The 20,875-nt window shown below is 45.5% G+C and overlaps 1 protein-coding gene across 6 annotated transcripts in view; it reads left to right on the forward strand.

Moving 5' to 3' along the window:
- The window catches only part of foxp4 (forkhead box P4), a 191,372-nt gene that overhangs the window by 140,600 nt on the left and 29,897 nt on the right, over positions 1 to 20,875 (forward strand). For 4 of the 6 annotated variants that reach the window (XM_027279839.1, XM_027279838.1, XM_027279841.1 and 1 more), the window contains 2 exons: positions 8,877 to 8,966; positions 19,762 to 19,884. In XM_027279839.1, coding sequence (XP_027135640.1) covers positions 8,877 to 8,966; positions 19,762 to 19,884 — 213 coding nt within the window. Of the gene's footprint in view, positions 1 to 7,827; positions 8,412 to 8,497; positions 8,647 to 8,876; positions 8,967 to 19,761; positions 19,885 to 20,875 lie in introns of those variants that run through there. The other 2 variants (XM_027279840.1, XM_027279842.1) reach the window with 2 other exon arrangements.

The raw sequence follows: 20,875 nt of genomic DNA on the forward strand, positions 1-20,875 counted from the left end.
GTAATATAATAATTGGGAATTTCTCCAAACTTAATTAGAAGCATTTTTTCCTCTGTTGTAACCCAACTTTCTAAAATTAAGATGTCATAAGTGCTGCTCTGAATTCATGCTCATTCAATTAAAAGAAAAATCTGTTTTATATAATGAGATTTTGACTCACCTTCTTTATCGCTTTAGAATTGATATCAGATTAGGTTAAGCCCTAACTCTATTATCTCAATCAATTACTGGTTGTGACAACAGAGGTGAAAAGCTTTGCGTGCACGCAGCTACATTAGACACAGTAGGTCAAAGTTGAACCAGCAAAACTCACAATTTCTTTAAGCTTTAAGATTGTTTATTTTTGTTTGTACTTCCACAAATCTTTTTGTTCTCCTTGTAAAAGTGATTATAGAGATAAAAATATACCATACTTTGAGTTACTTTCAATTTAAAAATGTGCCCGTTCACATCTGGTTGGATTGACCTTGTTAGGAAATAACATAGTCCAGTGCTTGCACACACTTCCCCATTTCCCCTTTTTCTGAACACACCCCACCCCTGCTTCTCATTTGGGGAAGTTAAAGATTTTGTGCTTGTTTAGAAGTTTAACTTCTTGTACAGCAGCCAGCCTTTGTTGTTCCTGCCCACTTCCGGTGTTTGTGTGTGTGTGTGTGTGCATGTGTGTGGTAAGGGTGGGTGTAAGGGTGTGTCCATCTCCATCGCCACAGCCACAGCCAGGTGTAAAAACCCTCTGAACCAGAGACATGAAAGAGTTTTATTCCCTTCGAAGCGGGCAGGCAAGGCTAATACTTTTACAGGCCACTGACTAGGAACGTGTTTTTCTGTTTAACCAATAGGCGTCTTGTGTGTGTACATTTATCTTCATGTGCGTATGTGTCTGTGTATGCATGTGCACATGGCAGACAGTCTCTGTTTGTGTATGTATGTGTTTTCCCTCTGTCTCCTGAGCTGAGTCTTGGCAGTGTCTTGCATGTGTTATTAGTTTGATTTTTTTTTTTTTTTGGATATTAATAATAACAGTTAAACGGTTTCCATATGTGAGGTCTGGTTGCCAGGCTAGTGCTATCCTCATCATGGGCTGGCCCTCGCACAGTCTCCCCTCTCAGGAGTTGCTCCGGGTCGGGCAGGGAGAATCGGCATAAACATCTGGAGGTCACCCAGCTAACACCTAACACCGAAGTGGCCTCATCTTCTCGGGAGCATGACCAAATTATTTAACTGTCCTACCTTATACAAGACGAGGGCTAAATATTACAAGGTACGCTGTGTGTTTGGGTGTGTGTGTGTGTGTGTGTGTGTGTGTGTGTGTGTGTGTGTGTTTTCCGCTGTGGGCTGGGTCTGTCTGGAGTGAGACCTTCCTCTCTTGCCAAACGAGCTGTGTTGAAAACCGCAGGGAAACTGCATATGTGTATATAATATATGACGTGTATTTGTGTGTGTGTGTGTGTGTGTGTGTGTGTGTGTGTGTGTGGAAGGAAACTGCTGTAGAGCTATTTGCCATCAATTAGCGGCCTGGACTGAGATGAGGCCAACAATACAGAGGGAGCTGCTTTTATATTCTCAGGAAGGGAGTTCCTCTCTCTCTCTTTCTGTCCCTGCTCACCTCATCATTATCCTTAATTGTCTATCTCTCGATGCCCTTTTCCCTTCACTTAACAGAAAAAAGCTGACATCTCTTTAGTGTGTGTGTGTGTGTGTGTTCGAAATGTGTGTGTATGATGATGAATTGTGTCATGATATAAAGCAGTCCTGGGTATTCAGTCAGCTCCTTTTTATGACTATGCGTATACCCCTGTGAATCAATAGAAACATTAGATGAGTTTAGGGACATAGTTGAAGGGGAGAGGTTTTCTCGTTTTCACAAAACAGTTCTGAACTGAAGAGAACCATCTGGAAAACGGCAGGGTCTCCGGAGTTTAGAACAGGTCCCTTTTGTGAAAAATAGGATGTGAAAAAAAAAAATCTAAAATCAGCCAGGGTTTTTCAAACATTACGGCATATTTTGAAGTTCTTTTGGAGTTTGTGAGTTTTTATTGCGTTGGCTCTTGAGCGCGGTCTTTCCTCTCTTTTAATGGTCAGTCTGGGCCCAGAGAAGCTTGCTTCAGCCGTTTTAAAACCTCAGCTCTCGAACGGTGCCTTTATATTGCGGAAACATTACATTAAATAGCATGAACGGCATCGCGGCTGGCTGGCGTTTCTGAAGGTGTCCCAGATAGTTCCAGCTCGGCGGCAGCCTAAACAGATTGAGGTATTTCAATGCCGTTTAAGCTCACTTTATATTGGTGTGCAACTGGTTTGAAGTCCACATTGCTATGAGCGAAAACAAATGGCCAGGAAAGCCGGTGGAGGGAGGCCGGAAAGACCTGATTAATACCAGAAAAAGAGAAGGAGTACGTGAGGAAGACTCTGAGGAAAGGGGCAAAGTCTTGGCAGGGCATAGTTTATTTGTAACCCACCGTGAAATTGAACGGCTTTAGCAGGCTTTGGCTCAGGCTGCCCCTTACCCCTATATGTTTACCCCCTGGAAACCCTTGATCACTCCAAATATATACACAAACTAACTATAAAGAAATAAAATGCGTCTTGAATCAATGTATTTCGGCCAAAAAAACTAAATTATATAAACAAATTAGGCAATTTTACATTCCACAAATTCTTCACGTATTCCTTAAACTTACCTCCCTGCCCTGACATAATCCTGCAGATTTCCTATTGTTTTTAACTTCTGGTAGAAAGCATGAGCATCAGCTGCTGTAATGTTTGATTGGGATAAAAACTTCCAGACTTTGGCCCCGACGGTGCATTGTTAACAACCTTAACAAGCTGCAAGGCTGTCAGTTTAAACGGTAACATACAAAACTGTACAAAGTGGTTATCTTTATTATTTAAACGCCACATGCTACAAATCTAATCTAACCATATCTTGAATATTGATGTGCTAATCCTAAACGCAGCTTTTACCTTTTAAACTAACTATCCCGGTCCCACAGCTGCAGACAGCGGTAGTGGGTCTTTGTCAGACAGTCTAGAGAAGGCAAAGGGGTCCCCCCCTCATAAGGCCAACAGCTGCATTCACAAAGCTTGGTTTCCATTGGCCTGGACGATCTATTTTAGGCTTCCGTCTAACCCATATCTGCTCTCAGAATTTACTGTGGCGAATGAGGGTATGGGTAACAGATTTCTCAAGAGGAGAGGGGTGGGGGGGTGCAGGGCACAAGAAAGACAGAGCACTTGGAGAAATGCCAGCCAAACTTTTTGCGAGTTATACATTATGCGGGGAAGGCAGAGTGAAGGCAAGAGACAGATCGGGTGATATAGACGGAGAGAAAGAAAGTAGAAGTGATCTGGGAAAGCAATCTGGTTTTTGTGGTGAGTGACAGTGATGCATTTGATTCGTGAGATTCCACCGCGGCTGTAACCAAGCCTTCACTCATATATGCCCCAAAGTCATATAGCAATCCCACAAACTCTCACCTCCCCCCCAGTAATCTGACTTTGTGTACAGTGTGTTCTGTATGTCGGTGTAAATAGCTTTTGAACACGCAGGTGAGTGGGTGGCACTGTGGTATCATCGTCCCTTTTTTAACAAATTGACATGCTTTGTAGATTGTGTTACATCTGTTCAGCCTCGTCTCATCTTCTTCTCTGATCGTGATCTCCCTCTGAGCATCCACAGAAAGAGAGAGGGAAGCAAAGATAAGAAAGATTTAGAGGCAGAAAATCTAGTAGAGAAGTAGCAAAGACCAGAGCCAGAAGGGAGAAAGTAAATTAAAGTAGGAGAGAGGGGGGTTTATTGGAGTTTGGAGGTGTTTCCTGGTGCCAGAGTAAGGAGGCACGGTGCAAACGGATACTAGGGGATCACAGGGGCGACCCAGGAGGATGGTAGCATCGAAAAACAGCTTTAGCTTGGCTTTCAGCTTCAATGACAGCACTCCAGAAAGGAGAGAAAGTGGGGAAGTAAGTGTGGAGAAAAAAAAAGAAGAAGATCCACCGCTCCTTTCTGAACCCGGTCTCTCTCACTGATCCAAAATCAGAGAGCGTGCAGGCCTGCAGAGGAGCAGCTGGGTGTGACAAGCTTTTTTCTACATCTTCACCCTGTATCTACCTCCTCCTCCTCCTCCTCCTCCTCTCGCCATCTCTCACCCTCTCCTGGGGGGAGAAAAGGGGGTTTTAGGAATGGAGAAAGCGGCACATCACGAGCCTCTCTTCCCAGGCTGCTGAGCTAGTAAGGCGGAGAAGGGGGGATACTTGTCCGGAGCTGGAGAGATCTGTTGCGTCCGACGTCTGAAACTATCCTAGTTTAGTTGTGTGTGTGTGTGTGTGTGATGAAACAATGAGCTTCTCGCCCTCACTTGCGCTCCTTTTCTTTTTGTGCTTGCTTCTTCTTGATCTAAGAGCAAAGAAATCTGATACCACCTGCCTCCCCCTTGCCCTTCCTAACTCCCTCCCCTCCTCCTCCTCCTCCTCTTCCTTCTCCTTCTCCCTCAAGGACAGCCCACTGTCTGCCCCGGAGGCTGTTTATCTACGGGGGGGAGATGAGGAGGAGAGGGGGACCGGTTTGTTTCGTTTTGGCCGTCAACAATGGACCTCAGTCTGTGCTGACGGACTACTCCAACATATGGTACCCACCTGTCTCCCTCTCTCTCTCCCTCTCTCCCTCGTTCCCTCCCTGCCTCCCCCTCCTTCTTTGCTACGTCTCTCTCTCTCTCTCTCTGTTTAGATTTCTTTGCTTATTCCTGCGTTCTCTCTCCCTGTCTCACCCAAACATGCTGGGCGGATTAGAGGCCAGATTCATCACACACACAGACCTGTTTGCTTTAGCAACCTAAGCCAGGCACAGGCACACACACACACACACACACTCACCCTTACTCACCCATACTCACACACACACACACACACACACACACACACACACACATATATAGTTAAGGAGGTCTGGCCTTGCAACATGTTGATTGTTACTTTTTGGTTCTTATCCGGAATACCAGCTCGTAACTCAGCAATGAACATGAGCATGTACACACACACACACACACACACACACACACACACACACACATACTGCAAAATCATCATACACATGTAGCAAAAGTACACTTCTATCATTTTCTTCTATTTGATCATCTAACTTCATCACAAAGTCTCCTCCTTACAAAAGAAACAAAGTTGTCAGCCATTTTTTGGAGTCCTGTTAAGGAGAGAAACTAGCCTTTATTGTGTGTGTGTGTGTGTGTGTGTGTGTTTATGTGTGTGTGTGCGTGTGTGTTCGTGTGTGAGTGACCCTGCTGAATTAAAAAATGCACCGTTATTAAAGGCTGTGTCAGAGGCGATGATTTACAGAGGGGAGCGATGACAAGTCAGAAGAACTCACACACCGAGCTCACACACACACACACTCATACTGTGCTCTCAGGCCTCCAAGCTGAGCAGTGACCTCCTCACCCCTCCTTCCCCTTCCTCCTCCTCCTCCCTCCCTCTCTCACTCTAATAAAACCTGTCTGACACCACTGATGTGTGTATATGTGTGCGTGCGTGTTTGTGTATGTGTGTGTGCGCTCCGCGGCAGCACAAAGACTCTGTTGTTGGGCCTCCCTCTTAGGCCTCCCTCATATTTTCTTTAAAGGTGCAGTGCGCCCCCAAGAATGCCACAGGGGGAGTGGGGAGTTGGGGTTGGAGGGGTAAGAGGAGGGGGGGGGAGTCTAGGAGGAGCTGGTGGGTGGAGGTGGAGGTGGAGGAGGAGGAGGAGGAGGGGGCATGCTTTACAATGCTACAGCTCACCCAGGTCACGGAGAGAAAAAGGCGAGGAGTGAGTGTGAAGAGGAGAAATAAAAGAGAAGGGTCAAAAAGAGGAGTGCTTCCTGACAATGTAGATATGAGAGAGTTTGGCTCCGGGTGTATTCACGTGTGTGTGTGTGTGTGTGTGTGTGTGTGTGTGTGGGTGTGTTTGCGGCTGTGTGTCAATTAAATTACATTGCTTCAGTAACTAACTGACAATTTAATACGGGTTTACTAATTGAAAACACACGAGACGAATCCAACAAGTCTGCAGCTTTGAGATGTGTGTTAAATGTTAAAAGGAACCAGTTTAGGAGCACATGAAGATGTCTCGATGTGAGAGAATGAAGGAGTTGTAGACATTTCCTCAGCCCCAGTGCATTATTTTTCCATATTGGAACATTTCAGAGTGTGTTATCGCACTTATACTGTACCACTGCCCTCACCGAAGGAAAAGAACAGGATGTGTTTTAACAGCCGTCCGCTTTTTAAGGTTTGTTTGTAGTGTCACCGCTGACCTAATTGATACGTGAAGTAAAATAGATGCACAGTTGCTATGGTTACCCGCGGTTTTGTTTGCCTCGCGCACTAGTTAAGTGAACGGCGAGTTGCAACAGGTTAACTTTCACTGGAATCATGTGTTATACTTCTGTTAAACATGATTTAAGGCATTGAACATAACTTAAAAAAAAACATTTCTATATACCGTATATCAATACCCCTGTATCACCTACCAGCTAATAGTTTTTCCTTCTGGTTATTACCTAAAATTACGCTTTAAAAAATCTTTATAGCGTCTTATTTCAGCAGTTTTGTACAGTGGCACATTTGATTGAACTGGGAACGGGACAGATTTGGTCTAAAAGTCTAGAGAATCACATGCTTTGTTGCTAGTTTATGTCTTTATGTTATGAGCTGTATCAAATACACCCACATCCTTGAAATGCAGGCATAGGAGAGGAGACAGGCATCACCTCTGCTTGGTTGTAGCGTTTATGAAAGCCATAAATGGCTCTTTAATATAGTGGTAATCAGGGTGGTAATTTGGGTGGAATTGTCCCTTATTGTTGCCAGACATGCCTCCCCAACTCCTGCCAACACACACGCATACGCACGCACACACACACACACAGACAAACACACACACTCACTCTCGGGCAGACAGGGTGTTCAAGGAGTAATTCACACCACATGCCAACAAACTGGGCGGTTGTGTTTTTTTTGTGTGTTTTGTTTGGTGTTTCTATGTGTGTGTGTGTCTGTGCCTGCTTTAATGCTGAGGTCAAACCAGTAAATGGGAGGGGGGTTCCCAAGATTTTTGTTAAAGTGTTAAAATGTATGTGTGTGCGCGCACGTGCAAGTGTGTGTATAGGCACGGCTAAAGCCACGTCCGTGTGTGTGTGTGTGTGTGTGTTTTAATTGCGGTCTCAGCAAAAGTAGCAAGTGTGCTCGATACAGATGGTTTTCATCAGTCTGACTGCACAGAGAACTTCTCTCTCTTTCTGTCTCCCTCTAATCTCCCCTCTCTGTTTTTGTAATTAAACATTACTTAATGTGCCCGAGCTTCTAATGTGACAATTCATTAAACGCGCGACAGTATACAGTATGTGTGCGCTTGCACTTTGTTTCACAGCTTCACGATTTTTCTGCAGTTGTGAAATTATGAAATGACGCAGTAGAACAGATTTCTGGAGCTGTGCGATTGAGTAAGAGCTTCCATGGTAAAGAACATCCCTCATTTTGGCCGTTAATTTGCGGTGTCCACACATACACACACCCTCACACATACAGCAGCCCACACACACACACACACACACACACACACACACACACACACACACACACACACACACACACACACACACACAGACTTTCATAAATCAATATTTACTAAGGAACCTTTCCCCTTTGAGTCAGAGGAAGCAAATGTGCATCCTGCTGTCTCCCCTCTCTAACCCTCTGTCATGAGGTTGTGTGTGTGTGTGTGTGGGTGTGTGTGTGTGTGTGTGTGTGTGGGTGTGTGACTCTGCGCTTACAGTAAGTGCAAGGCGGCTCTTGTGTTTTGAGATGGGTGTTTTCTTGTTTTGTTTTAGGAGCAGTTCAGACATTCCAACAAAAATGCCCGTTCCCCTGGGGCTGATTTGTCTTGATGATGGAGAGGTTGAGTCTTTAACACAAGCAACACAAGAAAACAGAGAAAGAAATACACTGATACAGCTTTTATTGTGATTACGGTGAGAGAGGGGAGAGAAAGATGATATGAGGGGCAGACCGTGGGAGGGTCGGCTGAGGTAGCATCAGGAGGATGACTCGCCAACCAACTCGAGCGAAGGAGTGAAGACGGAGCGAGAGTGAGATGGTGTCACTGGTTTGAATGGTCAGCACTGGAGGGCAGAAAGGGGAGAGGAGGAAGAATGAAGAGGTGGGCGGTGGTTAGTCACAGCTCTCTAGGTCACGACAGGGAAAACGGTTCCTTGCGTCGCTCTGACACACAAACACTAGCGCAAAGTGACACACATGGAGATATGCTGACACACTTCTGCCTCAGAGGATGTGGAAAACCTACTTTGCATCTTCCTCGGATGGAGAGGTGGAGGAAGAGGAGGAGGGGGGAAAAGGGATGTGGAAGAGTGAGTGAAAGGAAGGGAGGGAGGGAGGGAGGGAGGGCAGAGGAATAAAGAATGGAAAGAAGAGATGGTCAGAGTTTGGAGAAGGTTTTGAATGAGTTGGGATGAATTCAGTCACGCAGAGAGACACACACACACACACACAGTGAAGATATACATACTTGAGCGTGCTGTTCGTGTGCCAGGAGGACGTCTCAGGTTGAGGAAATGAGACCTGACAGCTTGGCAAAGAGAAAGGGTACAAAGAGTCAGCATGAGAGTGTTTCTGTGCTTTTTTTAAAAAATCTAAATTGAAAAAAAAAAAAAAGTCTGATAGTATGGGGTGTGTGTCGTCTGAAACTTAACTTAAACCTGCTTTTTTTTTTTTTTAAATGATGATTTGTGCTATTGTTTAATAAATAATGATCTGACAGTCTGTGTATGTGTGTGTGTGATGAACATCTGATCATATCTGTTTCTCCCTCATAGGCGCTTCAGGCAGCCAGACAGTTCCTCCTCCAGCAAGCCTCTGGACTCAACTCCCCTGGCAGCAACGAGGTCAAACAGAGCCCTGTGCAGGTCAGTCACACACACACACACACACACACACACACACACACACACACAAATGCACAACCCAAGTGTTGCTTTGTCAGAATCTGTATAATATTAAGGCTCCAGCCGCTGCAGCTTTGCTTTCACCAACCTGCCACGTCAACTACACTACAGTATGATATAGGCACATACTTTCCTCTCTCTCTCTCTCTCTCTCTCTCTCTCTCACACTGTCTCTCGCTCTGTTTCTGTGAGTGCATGTGAGATTGTTAATGTGTGTGTGTGTGTGTGTGTGTGCGTGCGTGTGTGAATGAGGTCTTTGTAGTAATTCGGCGAGTGAGCTGTTTTCAGAGTTGAATTCCACAGTAAGCGGACTGAGTGGGGTTAGCTGGAGTGCAGGATCCCCACTGAAAGACACTCCACACACACACACACACACACACGCACACACACACACACATGGTTCGCACACATTATTACTTTCAGTGTATGTTGATAAATATCACACATGACATTACTTCTGGCACTTCTTCACAATTATGTGATGTGCAGAGTGCATGTAGAAGTGTGATTTGTGGCCCATGCCTCATATCAATAAAGCGGGGGCCATGGGTCCACTAGAGCAGCAAGCAGTCTGGCTATTGCACTGCTCTTCTCATTAACGTGCCACATGAAAAACAGACAGCTGGGCCATCACAGTATGGGAAATGAAGAAAGAGAGAGAAAGATGGATGTGAGTCAGAAGCAGGGATAAGGTCAGATTTCATTTGCAGTGTGCACAGCCAGTAAGGTGCTCATGGGAAAAACATTTCACATTTAAAGATGATAATACCGCGCAGGCCTTTTAGATAAAAGGCAATTATTTGCAACTTTTTGTTTGTAGAGGGATATGCTGCTTATATTTACATGTAAATGATACGTGATGTTGGCTCGTGGTTTTCCAGGACAACTCCTGCGATGCAAAGAAACGGACTTTTAATATTTCCAGCAGACGCTAAACGGTTTTGTTTGGAACAATCACAGTAAAAGCCGAGTGTAGTACGAAGATGAGAGGAGAGGGAGCAGAAGAATCACATAGAACGTCATCAACAGATGAACCAAATAAAAGGATTTTGCAGTGTCGGCCACACAGTTTAATTGTCGAGTGACCTCAGGGAAGTGCAAAAAAAAACCACAGAATTAATGAGTTATTACTAGAAGATGTCAAAAAATTAAATAAAATATTTTAAAAAAGGAGACATGTCTTGCGGATTACACTTTAATCAAACCCTGAATCAGAATCACTTTATTTACTTTGGATAGAAACTGGCAGTTGGAGAAATTACATGGTGACTTGTAAGGAGTGAAAGAATGAAATGAATATTCTTTTATATCAGATCTGTATTGCTAAAATAGCATTTATAATGTCAATCAAAGCTAAATGCTGCACATGTGACCTACAGCACAGTCATCTCTGTCTCTAGCTTTGACATTGACCCGAGTTAAACACGAGCACAAACACAACACCGCTCTTCTTCTTTGGTGTTTCTATCACGGGATGGGAATTTAATTTAACCTTACTGATTTCTCTCACCCCGACTCATCTCGAGAAGAGATAGAGAGTGGGGAAAGTGAGAGGAAGCAACCATATGGGGGGGGAAGTGAAACGGAAAGTTTGCACGCGATGTAAATCCATTGTTTTGCAATGAGGTGGAAGAAACTACAGTCTGTGTGAGCAGAGCCGCTGGGAAGAGAGGTTAACCTGTGAGAGCATTTCTGCACAGACCAGATCAAATGCAGGTTGAATTCACGCATATGCACATCTCTTATATGAAAGGAGTATTACATTCCCCTGGCCTCACTCTCTGCCTGTCTTGAACACACACACACACACACACACACACACACACTCCACCTCCTCTATCTCTGTCTTGTTTGTCTTGTTTGTTGGTGCCTGGCCTGGTTGGCCACTCTGTACTCTCCAGGGCATCAGTGCTACATCTCTGTTGTCTGAGCTGTCAGATCACATGGCCCCCTACACACCCTGCCAACTCACACACACACACACACACTTGGATTTACATTTGTGTGTGTGTGTTTGTACCTCAGAGTCAGAAACACAGACACAAACAGAGCACAGAGCGTTGTTTGTGTACCTGTGTGTAGCAAGCACTAAAGTTGTTTACTAGACCTCACAACAAACCGGACTACCACTGAGGTGGTGCGTAGACTTTCTTTTAATCACAGTCATTTTCAGCTTTATGATCTTTCTTTTTTTTTAAATCGCAGCGACTCAACTCGGTCGCTGTAATTGAAGCAATCATCCGTCGGCCGCAGAGAGGGTGAATGAGCGATGGAGTGAGCAAAGCCAGACATTTAATCTGGTCATTTTAAAAAAAAAAAAAAAAAAAAGGTGGCAGTAAGCAACTGTACAGTGACACAGTGGCTCACATCGGGCACAAAATGGCCGTCCTCAGGTTGGGTTCCTGCTGGGCTGCTCTCACACATGCAAATGAGCCTCAGCCAATAATGAGATCTTTAGGAGCTCGATAATTAGATTTTTCCCTTCTCTCTGAGGGAGAACGACAGAGGCAGACAGGGAGAGAGCGGGAAGACTTCTATTTGTGTCTTGACTTCTCTGGAGAAGCCTTGGTCTGCGTTGACAAGCCCGCACCCCACCTCCGCACCTCCCTCCTCCCACCCCCTCTCTCATGCCTCCCCACCCCTTCCCCATCATATTTCTCCTCTTTTCTTTATTTATAATAGAGGGGAGGATCTGAGCTGAGAGCAAAAGAAACTCAGAGATTATATCTGCTTTTTGATTGGTTGTTCGGAGATGGTCTCTGTGTTTGGCTGGCTGTGTGAGATGATATCAATCCACTGTGCGTGTGTGTGTGTGTGTGTGTGTCACTGTCACGTGTCACATTCGGGAGAAACTCGACAATAGCTCAAGTCTCTAGACGGGCATTTGCAAGGAAAAATGGATTGGTGTGCAACAAAAAAAAATAGCAGCTACAGTTGGTGAAAATAATCAGAATAATAACTGATGAGTTCAGAAATAATACCTGATAATGTTGGTAGACGATGGTGACACTTAGTGACAGTCTGGAAAAAGGAGAAAACTGTCATTTTGAATAAATACGTAACACAGATTGTTATGCTTGTGGTCTTATGGTGTGTCACCTGCTATAGTATTATGTCTAATGGATAATCCAGAAGTCTTTTTATTTCATGGAATTGTGGGTTGGTAATGAAGAGGTTAGAAAATATGGTTTCAATCCTGCACTGGCTTGGAAATTCAACAGCAGTAACTCTGTCAGGTACGACATTAGTTGTTGGCATCATGGAAAAAAAGAGTGAATGAAAGCTCCGTCAGTCTTTTTCTGAATAATTTCAAGGGATTCCTTCGTGTAAGAGACTACACTCGAAGAGATGTCCTCACCCTCTGCAGTATTTGGATCGTTTCACTGGGCGCTGGACATAATTGGCCACAGTTACCTTAATTGGTCATGGCACGCGTGCCACTGAGTGAATTGGTGGGCACACAAGTTGGCAGACAGAGTGGCAATTGGCGGATTACCCAGCATGATACGTAGCACGCCTGCATGACCCGCCACACGTTCTCTACAATGGACACACTTGGCACGCGCTCATACACTGGGTGGGCAGACACATATACACCCACTTGGCAGACACACGCCTGGCACACTTAACACACTGCCACTTGGCATACACACATACAGATTAACGCACACGTGCTTGGCTGTGGCCCATACGTATGTAATTGAATAGTGCGGTGTCCTGTTTTCATGTATTATTGAGGAGCTCGTTTTAATTAGGAAAAAAATGAAAAGACTCATTAGAGATATGTTAATTAGCTCGCCTCTCTCTACTCTCTCTCTCTGGAGAGGGCTGGCACCGGCACACTGGGATGGAGGAAGAGAGAGGGAGCCACGCAAGGAAAGACTGGAGGAAGAAACTGAGTCATGTCAGTCTTAAAGCGGAGACTGTATTTCAATGAAAATATTTTTGAATCAGCCGTATTTACCAGTTGTATATACGCCGCTAAATTGTTTTCTGACCCTCCCCAGCTGCCTTATTTGAACCACTACAGATTTGTGGAAAAAAACTATTGAACATAAGGATCCTGAGGCAGGTTCAAAGTCTTTTAACTAATCAACAAAAGTATGTGGAAAGATGAGTGTGCAGCCCCCCAGAGTCTGCGGTACTGGAGCGGTTCCTTCTCTCGTTCTCTTTTATTTCCTTTCAAAGTGTTTTTCCCAAAGCACTCCTTTTGTCCACTCAATGAAAGTGCTTAGTTGGCAGTTTCTCTTATTTGATGTGGAGGGAATTGGGGCTGTGTGTTCACGCACGTGTGTGTGAAGGTTAGTGTGTGTGTGTGTGTTGGGGGGTAGTATGGGGTCCTGACAGTTTGTGAAGGGTGTATGGGAGGAGACTGAGTAGCCAGTGGAATGGGTTTGGCTCTGGGCAGAAGGGTGGACAGGCAGAGGGGAAGGATGGAGAGAAGAGGTTTGGGTCTGGCCACTGGAGTGTGAAACTCTTATTTTGTGATTTGAAACATGAGTGAAATCAGTAATGAAATATGGTCGATAACGGCCTCTCACACTTCCCAATGAAATGCCCCGAATGTGTGTGTGCGTGTGTGTGTGTATCTGTGTGTGTGTGTGTTTCTGGAAATGTGTTGTCATTTTTATTCTGAAGCACTGGGGCGTTAGATGGAGGGGAGGGGGGGGGTGGACAAGGGGAGAAGAAGGGAGGGAAAGAGGGAGAAGGTGGGGGGAGGTGGAGAGAGAAGGATTTTCCACTTGAACTTACTGGTCTTTTACTGTCCTCTCTCTGAAGTTTTTTTTTTTTTTTCATTTGTCTGGCTTCTGTCAGGGACGAGCCGAGCGTTACATGCATAGTGTATGTGTGCTTACGTGAGCGTAGAACGAGGCCCGGCTCAAGCCAGTTTGAGACCCCCGACCGCTCGCAGCAGTTCCTGCGTTCCTCCGGCGAGCTCAGGTCCCTCCACTTTCTTCACACACACCTATCGTTTCATCTGTTCACCCACCGCTGCACGCACGCATCCATCCTCAAACCTCCATCTCAGCCCCTTTGTACTTACCTTATCTCCCCATCGGTTTGTTCTTAGAAACCTGCTGTGTTATGTTAAATAAAGCCAGATATGTCACATTTGATGTAAATATGTGAAATCTACCTTATCACATTAAGTATATGCCAGCCAGCTGTGAGCAAGTTGTAATGAACTGCAGCATCAACTCACGTCTACAGTACAAGTTCACAATTAAAATGACTTCCTATAGCAACTATTTATCACTTAAACTGGAAAAATGAAATTTAAAAAATAATAATAATAACTGATAAAACATAGTTAAACTTTAAATGGATATTTTACGAGTTTGTGAAACACTCAAATAAGAGAAAGAATTATGTTTGTGCCGTGACAACAGCACAGTCTATTTCAAAAATTTCAACTTTTCATGAGCTAAGAAAAGCAAACCTGTTTTGGACTTTTCAAATTGCTTTTTTTGTTGTTTTGTTTTGGGGGTTTTTAAATGGTTTATTCAGCTTGACAAATTGAGGATTCCACAAGAAAACACTCGCAAAAATATCGCAAAAATTCAAAATCACAAAATGTAATGACTTCAGTCTCTACACACCTGCACTTGTGGCTTGATTTGAAGGCCGTTGGTAACAGCAACAAAAACACCTTTGTCACATTGAGGTTTTTGTTTATAGACTCGGACAGAAACATTACTTGGCAAAAAAAAAAAAAGTTTGAGGCGGTAAGACGCCTGTATCATCCTCAACCCCACCTGGCTTCGCTCATCAGTCCCCCCCTCCTCCAGAGTAATGTGGCCCCTGGCCCTGCTGCAGATTAGCTGGAGGAGGGGTACTCACTAAACACAATGGGGCCCTTTTACTTCCAGTGGAGGCCTGGCCCTGAGCTCCAAACAACGCTCTCAGCACAGTAGGCGCTCCTTCTATTTCTCTTTTTCACCCCTCCGCTTTCTCTCTTTCTAGCCCCCCTCGCTTCCCCCGCCCCGTGTTCTCCTCTCGTTTCTTGGCGTGATGAGCTCGGACAGGCTGTTTACCTGGAGGGACTGAAAGAGGGAAGGAGCGATTGTGATGATAGCTGGTGAATAAACAAAAAAAAAAAGAAGGCAGGGAGGTGGTAGGGTGGGTTCACCACACGCCATTAGAGCCGTTACACAGTGAAAAACGACGCAGTGCTGACTGTATTTTAAACGGGGAGGCTCTCGTTTACCCCCCAGCCTGCTGGCAGATGCTGTACAGTGGCAGAGGAGGGTCATGTGCATGAATAAGCAGATATTTTTTTCTCCCACTGCTGCTAACGTGTCACACTTTTGCCACTGGTCCAATAAGAAGAGGAGAAGTTTGTGACAATAGTGACATCCGAGAAAGATTTAAAGCTTTCCAAGAAAGGATGCCAGAAAAAAAAACGTTATGGCAATTTATTATGGCGCGAACAAAAGATTCAAAGTTACAGGCCTGTTTTTATATCTAGGTGTGTGTGTGTGTGTGTGTGTGTGTGTGTGTGTGTGTGTGTGTGTGTGTGTGTGTGTGTGACAGGATGAGAGACAGAAAGGCAGGCGTCCCTTTCCAGGGTGAGGTGGTAATGCTCAGTGACAAGGATAAACAGCGCTGGGGTTTGCTCCTACCAGGAGAGAGGGGGGGTGAGGAAGAGGATGAGGAGGAGGGGAGGAGTGGAGGAGGAGGAGGAGGAGGTCTGTGTCAGCTTCTCTCTCTTCCTCCTGCTTTCTCCTCTGTCATTTTTTCAATTATCCCTCTCTCCTGCATGTCCCCATAGACCCAGAGGCAGGGCCCGCATCATTTAGACTGAGAGCCTGTTTAGATTCTGATTATAGCCTCCTTTCTTCTCCCCACTCACTGCCGTCACACACACACACACACACACACACACTCACACATCACAGTAACACACCACGTACCGGCCGCACACTTTTGAGCCAGCATGAGGTGAATGACTGTAATGACTGTGGCAGTAAATTTATCTGCTTGTTGAAGCCCAAGGGAGTGTTGAGGGAAACTGTCACATGGTTTGTGTGTCTGTGTGTGTGTGTGTGTGTGTGTGTGTGTGTGTGTGTGTGTGTGTGTGTGTGTGTGTGTGTTTTCTCTTTTAGATCATCTCTGTTTATTTCAGATGTGATAATTTGGTGTGTGTCATTAAACGACGTGTCTTTAGGTGCATTTTTGTAGTCGGAGACCTCAATTAGAAGAAGGTGAAGGTGTAAAATCCAAAGTGTCGGAGACCTCAATTAGAAGAAGGTGAAGGTGTAAAATCCAAAGTTCGCTCCTGAATCAGAGAAGCTGCAGTCATTTAACCGGCCCCTTTCTCTATATAAACATGCCGCCGAGGTGCAATAGGCCTATCCCCCCCCTGCGGCTGCATGCTGGTTTAATATCAGATAGCCCAGCCTGCCTCTTTTCCTGAGGTCTCATCTGAAATGGAAAGTGGGGCTTTCCTCCTCGTTAGAATGAAAAGTCATCAAGGGAGGGAAGGAGAGAGGGATGGAACCTCATTGAAATGCAAGTTACATCCCCCTTGTTTCTGTCTCCTAGCTCCTTTGGGACTCCGTGCCTTTCTCCTCCTCCTTCTTCTTCCCATCTTTAGGGCGCTCCCTCGCTCCCTCTCTTCCTTTGTTAATCAGTTAAACTCCCTCTTCAAACAACCCCTCTAATTACTCCTCCACTCTCTGTAAACGACAAGGCTGTCTCTCGCTTCTCCTCTCCTGCCTCCTTCCCTCCCCTATAGCTCGCTCCCCCCCACCTCCAGCTCCCTCTCTCCAAGACAGGGGTTGACCTCTGTCAGCCACCGACCCCTCAGCAGTGTGCATGTATATGCCTTTGTGTGCATGATTGATTCTTGCATGTTAATGATTATGAGTGACATCTTTGAAATCTTACTATTGTCAGCGGTTCAACTTTCATATTTACCAAACACCGACCGGCACGGGATTGTGATGATTGTGTTCACCCGCCGTCACGAGCTCTAGGCCACGATTTGTCCTTCCAAAAACCTGCTGGGTAGGGTTACTTTCTCTTTCTGACTCTTCACACACATCTCTGTATTATTTCCTTTCTTGTTCCTAATTTCCCTCCCTCCCTCCCTTCCTTCCTTCCTTCCTTCTTCCCTCCCTTCTTTCTTTTCTAGTATCCTTCCTACCCTCCCCGCTCTCTGCTCGCCCCTCCACTCACTCCCTCCTCCCAGCTTCACCTCTCTCCCACTAATCTACCACGCATCTCTCTCTTTTAAATTAACATGCAACACGGAGAGGAAAAAAAAAAAATGGGACGACAGCGGGGGGAAAAAAAAAAATTAAATGCATTTAATAAATGGCTGACTTCAAATCGCCCGGCTTTTCAGACTCTCCCTATTCACAGTCCAATGAAAGGGGAGAAATCATTCACCGGGAAGAGACAAAGCCGAATGAAAATATAATTCCGCATTGTGAGGTGCTTTTGTCCTGGCCCGTCAAATCGCTAATGGCGAGGCTTTTGTTTTGTGGCGGCGCTCTCAGGCTGGCGGTGTCGTATGGCGGTGGCAACGCATGCCCCATAATCACCACGCTTTGTGATATTAGATTATAGGGGCAATTAATGGCGTCAAACCTTAACTACTCAGCATTCAGCCTGCCACACACACACACACACACACACACGCTCAGCCTTAAACACATGCACACGTGCGCGTTAACACGCGTCCACCCACACACACACACACACACACACACACACATCCAGTGTAGTATATCAACACACATGGACGCGCTTTTGGTTCTGGCGGCAGAGCGTCAGCCAACACACAGAAAGGTGCTATAACTCTAGTAATTATTACGCCTGTGACTTGAAAATGTCAATGGCGGTGTGTATAAAATAGAATGTATGAGTTGTCAGGGAGGAAGAATGGGATGCACAAGAGCAATTAATTACAGCTTTTCATTTGGCAGCTTAGACTGACAAGGCCCGGCGGCGGGGGCAACCTGGCATGACGCCAAGCGGCACCCATCACCACCCCCCCACCTTTGCTCGCCATCCCCATCCCCTCTTTGCCTTTTTTTCCTTTACCAACCGCCACGACGCCACCCTTCCCCTGCCTCACTTTACACACTGACTTCATCTTTTCTTCTAATTCTTCTTCTTCTTCTTCTCCCTCAGCTCAAACACACACACACACTCATCTTCATACCCCAAACACACCTCCTCTTCTATGTTCCTAGCCCAGACACACATCTGCCTCCATCCTTTATAACCTATTCTCCACCTCCCTTACTGGCTGTGTGGCTGGGAGTGTGTTTAGATAGAGAATACTGTTTTTTTTTTTTATAAAAAGGCAGAGTGTGGGGGCCACTGACACACACACACACAGAGAAAAAGAGACAGAGATGGATGGAGGGAAGGTGGGAAGTGGGAGACAGGGGCCAGGTGGGGAAAGAGGGTGTTAGTATTTATGGCCAATCTTGTTTACAAAGTCAAATCAGCTCTTTACAGATTTAATTTACCAGTGACAGCTCGTCCCCTCTCTTGCTCTCGACCACACAATTCACTCTCGCATCACCCTCCCTACCTGCCATCCCCTCAGGTGGTGAGTAGATAGACGGCTCTGACAAGAGCTCCGCACACACACACACACACACACACACCGGCACTTGTGCGTGCCCACATACACAAGCCCCCCCCACGCATACGCTCGGTCCGACCGTGAGAGAGATTGATACTCCACCACGGAGTGAATATAGATAAATGGTCAATTTCGGATGGTGATAACTCACCCTTGTATCTCTCCGTAAAAGAGCCATCACTCCTTAACAGACAGGATTATTTGTATTGAGGAGGCAGTGTAGTTTATTGATGTGCATCAGTCTCCGACTCGATCACTCCCTCTAAATACCTCTCAGTGTCTGAACCGCTCTGTCTCTTTTTACCACCCCCCCTCATTGTTTTCTCAAACCTTAATTAATAAATACTGATGTGCTTAGTCGGCGGGGTTGGCCGCGTGGTTTCTTCACATATTCCACCTGCGTTTATGCAGATGCACGAGTGACTCAGTTTATGATTTTTGTGGTGAGTTTAGTCTTCAGTTTGTGCAGTGCTTGTAATCAGATTAACATTTCTGTGTGGGTAGGGTGCTTGCATTAAGAGTGCTTTCACAACATATTCTGCAAGATTCACCACGTTTCTATCTCTCTCTCTCTCTCTCTTTCTCTCTCCGTCTTTGCCCGCCTGCAGCTCCATCTGATGCGATAGACATCTCATCAGATAGAGTCACTTTGTTGTTCCTTTCTTTTTTGGCCAGCCTTGACTGGTGTGGAAAGAGAATCGGAGGCGTCCTAATCATGTGTTTATGGAAGCAGATAAAATGTTATATCTCGCAGGGAGATTGCATATCTTATCCTTTTTTTATCTGCCTGTTGTCACAGAAATTGTCTCTTTTAACCGAACAATGCCAGTCTTGTGTAGAAAAGTGTCAACAAATATGTCTATTTATCTTTCTCTGATGCTGCCAGCTTTTCTTAGCCGTGACTGACGACAGAGAATAATAGACAACACGCCTCTCTAACTCTACCTGTCCGTACCAGCATACTGTACAAGCTCCAGATTGATTCAGATTGTTTGTTTTGAGCTGAGCTCATTCAGTTTGCAGGCACAGTCATGCACAGCGAGCTGGCTGGGCCTTTTTTAACCCATTGATTGAGCTGCTTCACTTTTTGCAAGCCTGTATCTAAAGTGTAAATAATCTAAATACATGTCTGTGTGTGTGTGTGTGTTTTAGGTGCCTGTGTCCATGGCTATGATGAGCCCACAGATGATCACTCCTCAGCAGATGCAACAGATCCTGTCTCCCCCTCAGCTGCAGGCTCTGCTGCAGCAACAGCAGGCTCTAATGCTTCAGCAGGTAAAACACACACACACACACACACACACACACACACACACACACACACTGGTTGGACAAAGTCCCAGGCCGGCATGTTTGGATGTGTCTGTTTTAGTAGGTGCTGACACACACTGGGCGTGATGATGTGTCTTATTCAATGCTCTGAGATCTTTTGAAGATAAACACACATCCACATATCCACTTATACACACATTGTCATTTCGAGTACCTCCTCTTTAGCATTGTTGCTAGGAGAATGTGCATTATCCCGCCTGCAGGCACACACACGTGCACACACACACACACACACACACACACAGGCGTAGGCTTTTTAGCATCACCGCGTGAATCATAGTGATTCAGAAGTGTGTGTGTGTGTCGATGCCCGGCAGGTGATAGAGGGGGGGGGGTTGCCATGTTGACACAAACCAATAAACACTCTTCATGTGCAACAGATCCGTCAAATACTTGACCACACCGACCTGTGACCTCCTACCTACACACGCCAAACACACGGGCGACCTTGTAAAAGGCTGTGAAGAGGATTATTAACCGAGCGCAGATAGAGTAATTGTGGCATAGAGGGGGGGTGTCTAGAAAACACATACATACACAGGCAAGGCGAGACCAGAGCAGACCGTAGATTTAATAAGGAGCGGTAGCTTCAGGCGAGAGTATAAATTGCAGTGGGAAGATCTGACAACATGTATCATAATGGAAATGTGAAATGTGCTGGCTTTCTGGAAACAGACATTCAGACGGTTAAGAACCTCTTCACCAGCTCTTTTTTTTTCTCTAACGAGGAAAAAGGAGACGGGGAGGGGGTTGATGATAATGCACACTCACTCACTCACACACACACACACACACACACACATTACATTCCCACTATTAAAACCACTGAGTTTAACATTGCTCTCCCACTTAATTAACCACAGTATGGACTTACTCTTAGTGTATATCTGCAAATCAGGCACTTTTACACACACACACACACACAGAGAGAACA

This window comes from Larimichthys crocea, chromosome VI (assembly GCF_000972845.2).
Source record: "Larimichthys crocea isolate SSNF chromosome VI, L_crocea_2.0, whole genome shotgun sequence".
NCBI lineage: Eukaryota > Metazoa > Chordata > Actinopteri > Sciaenidae > Larimichthys > Larimichthys crocea.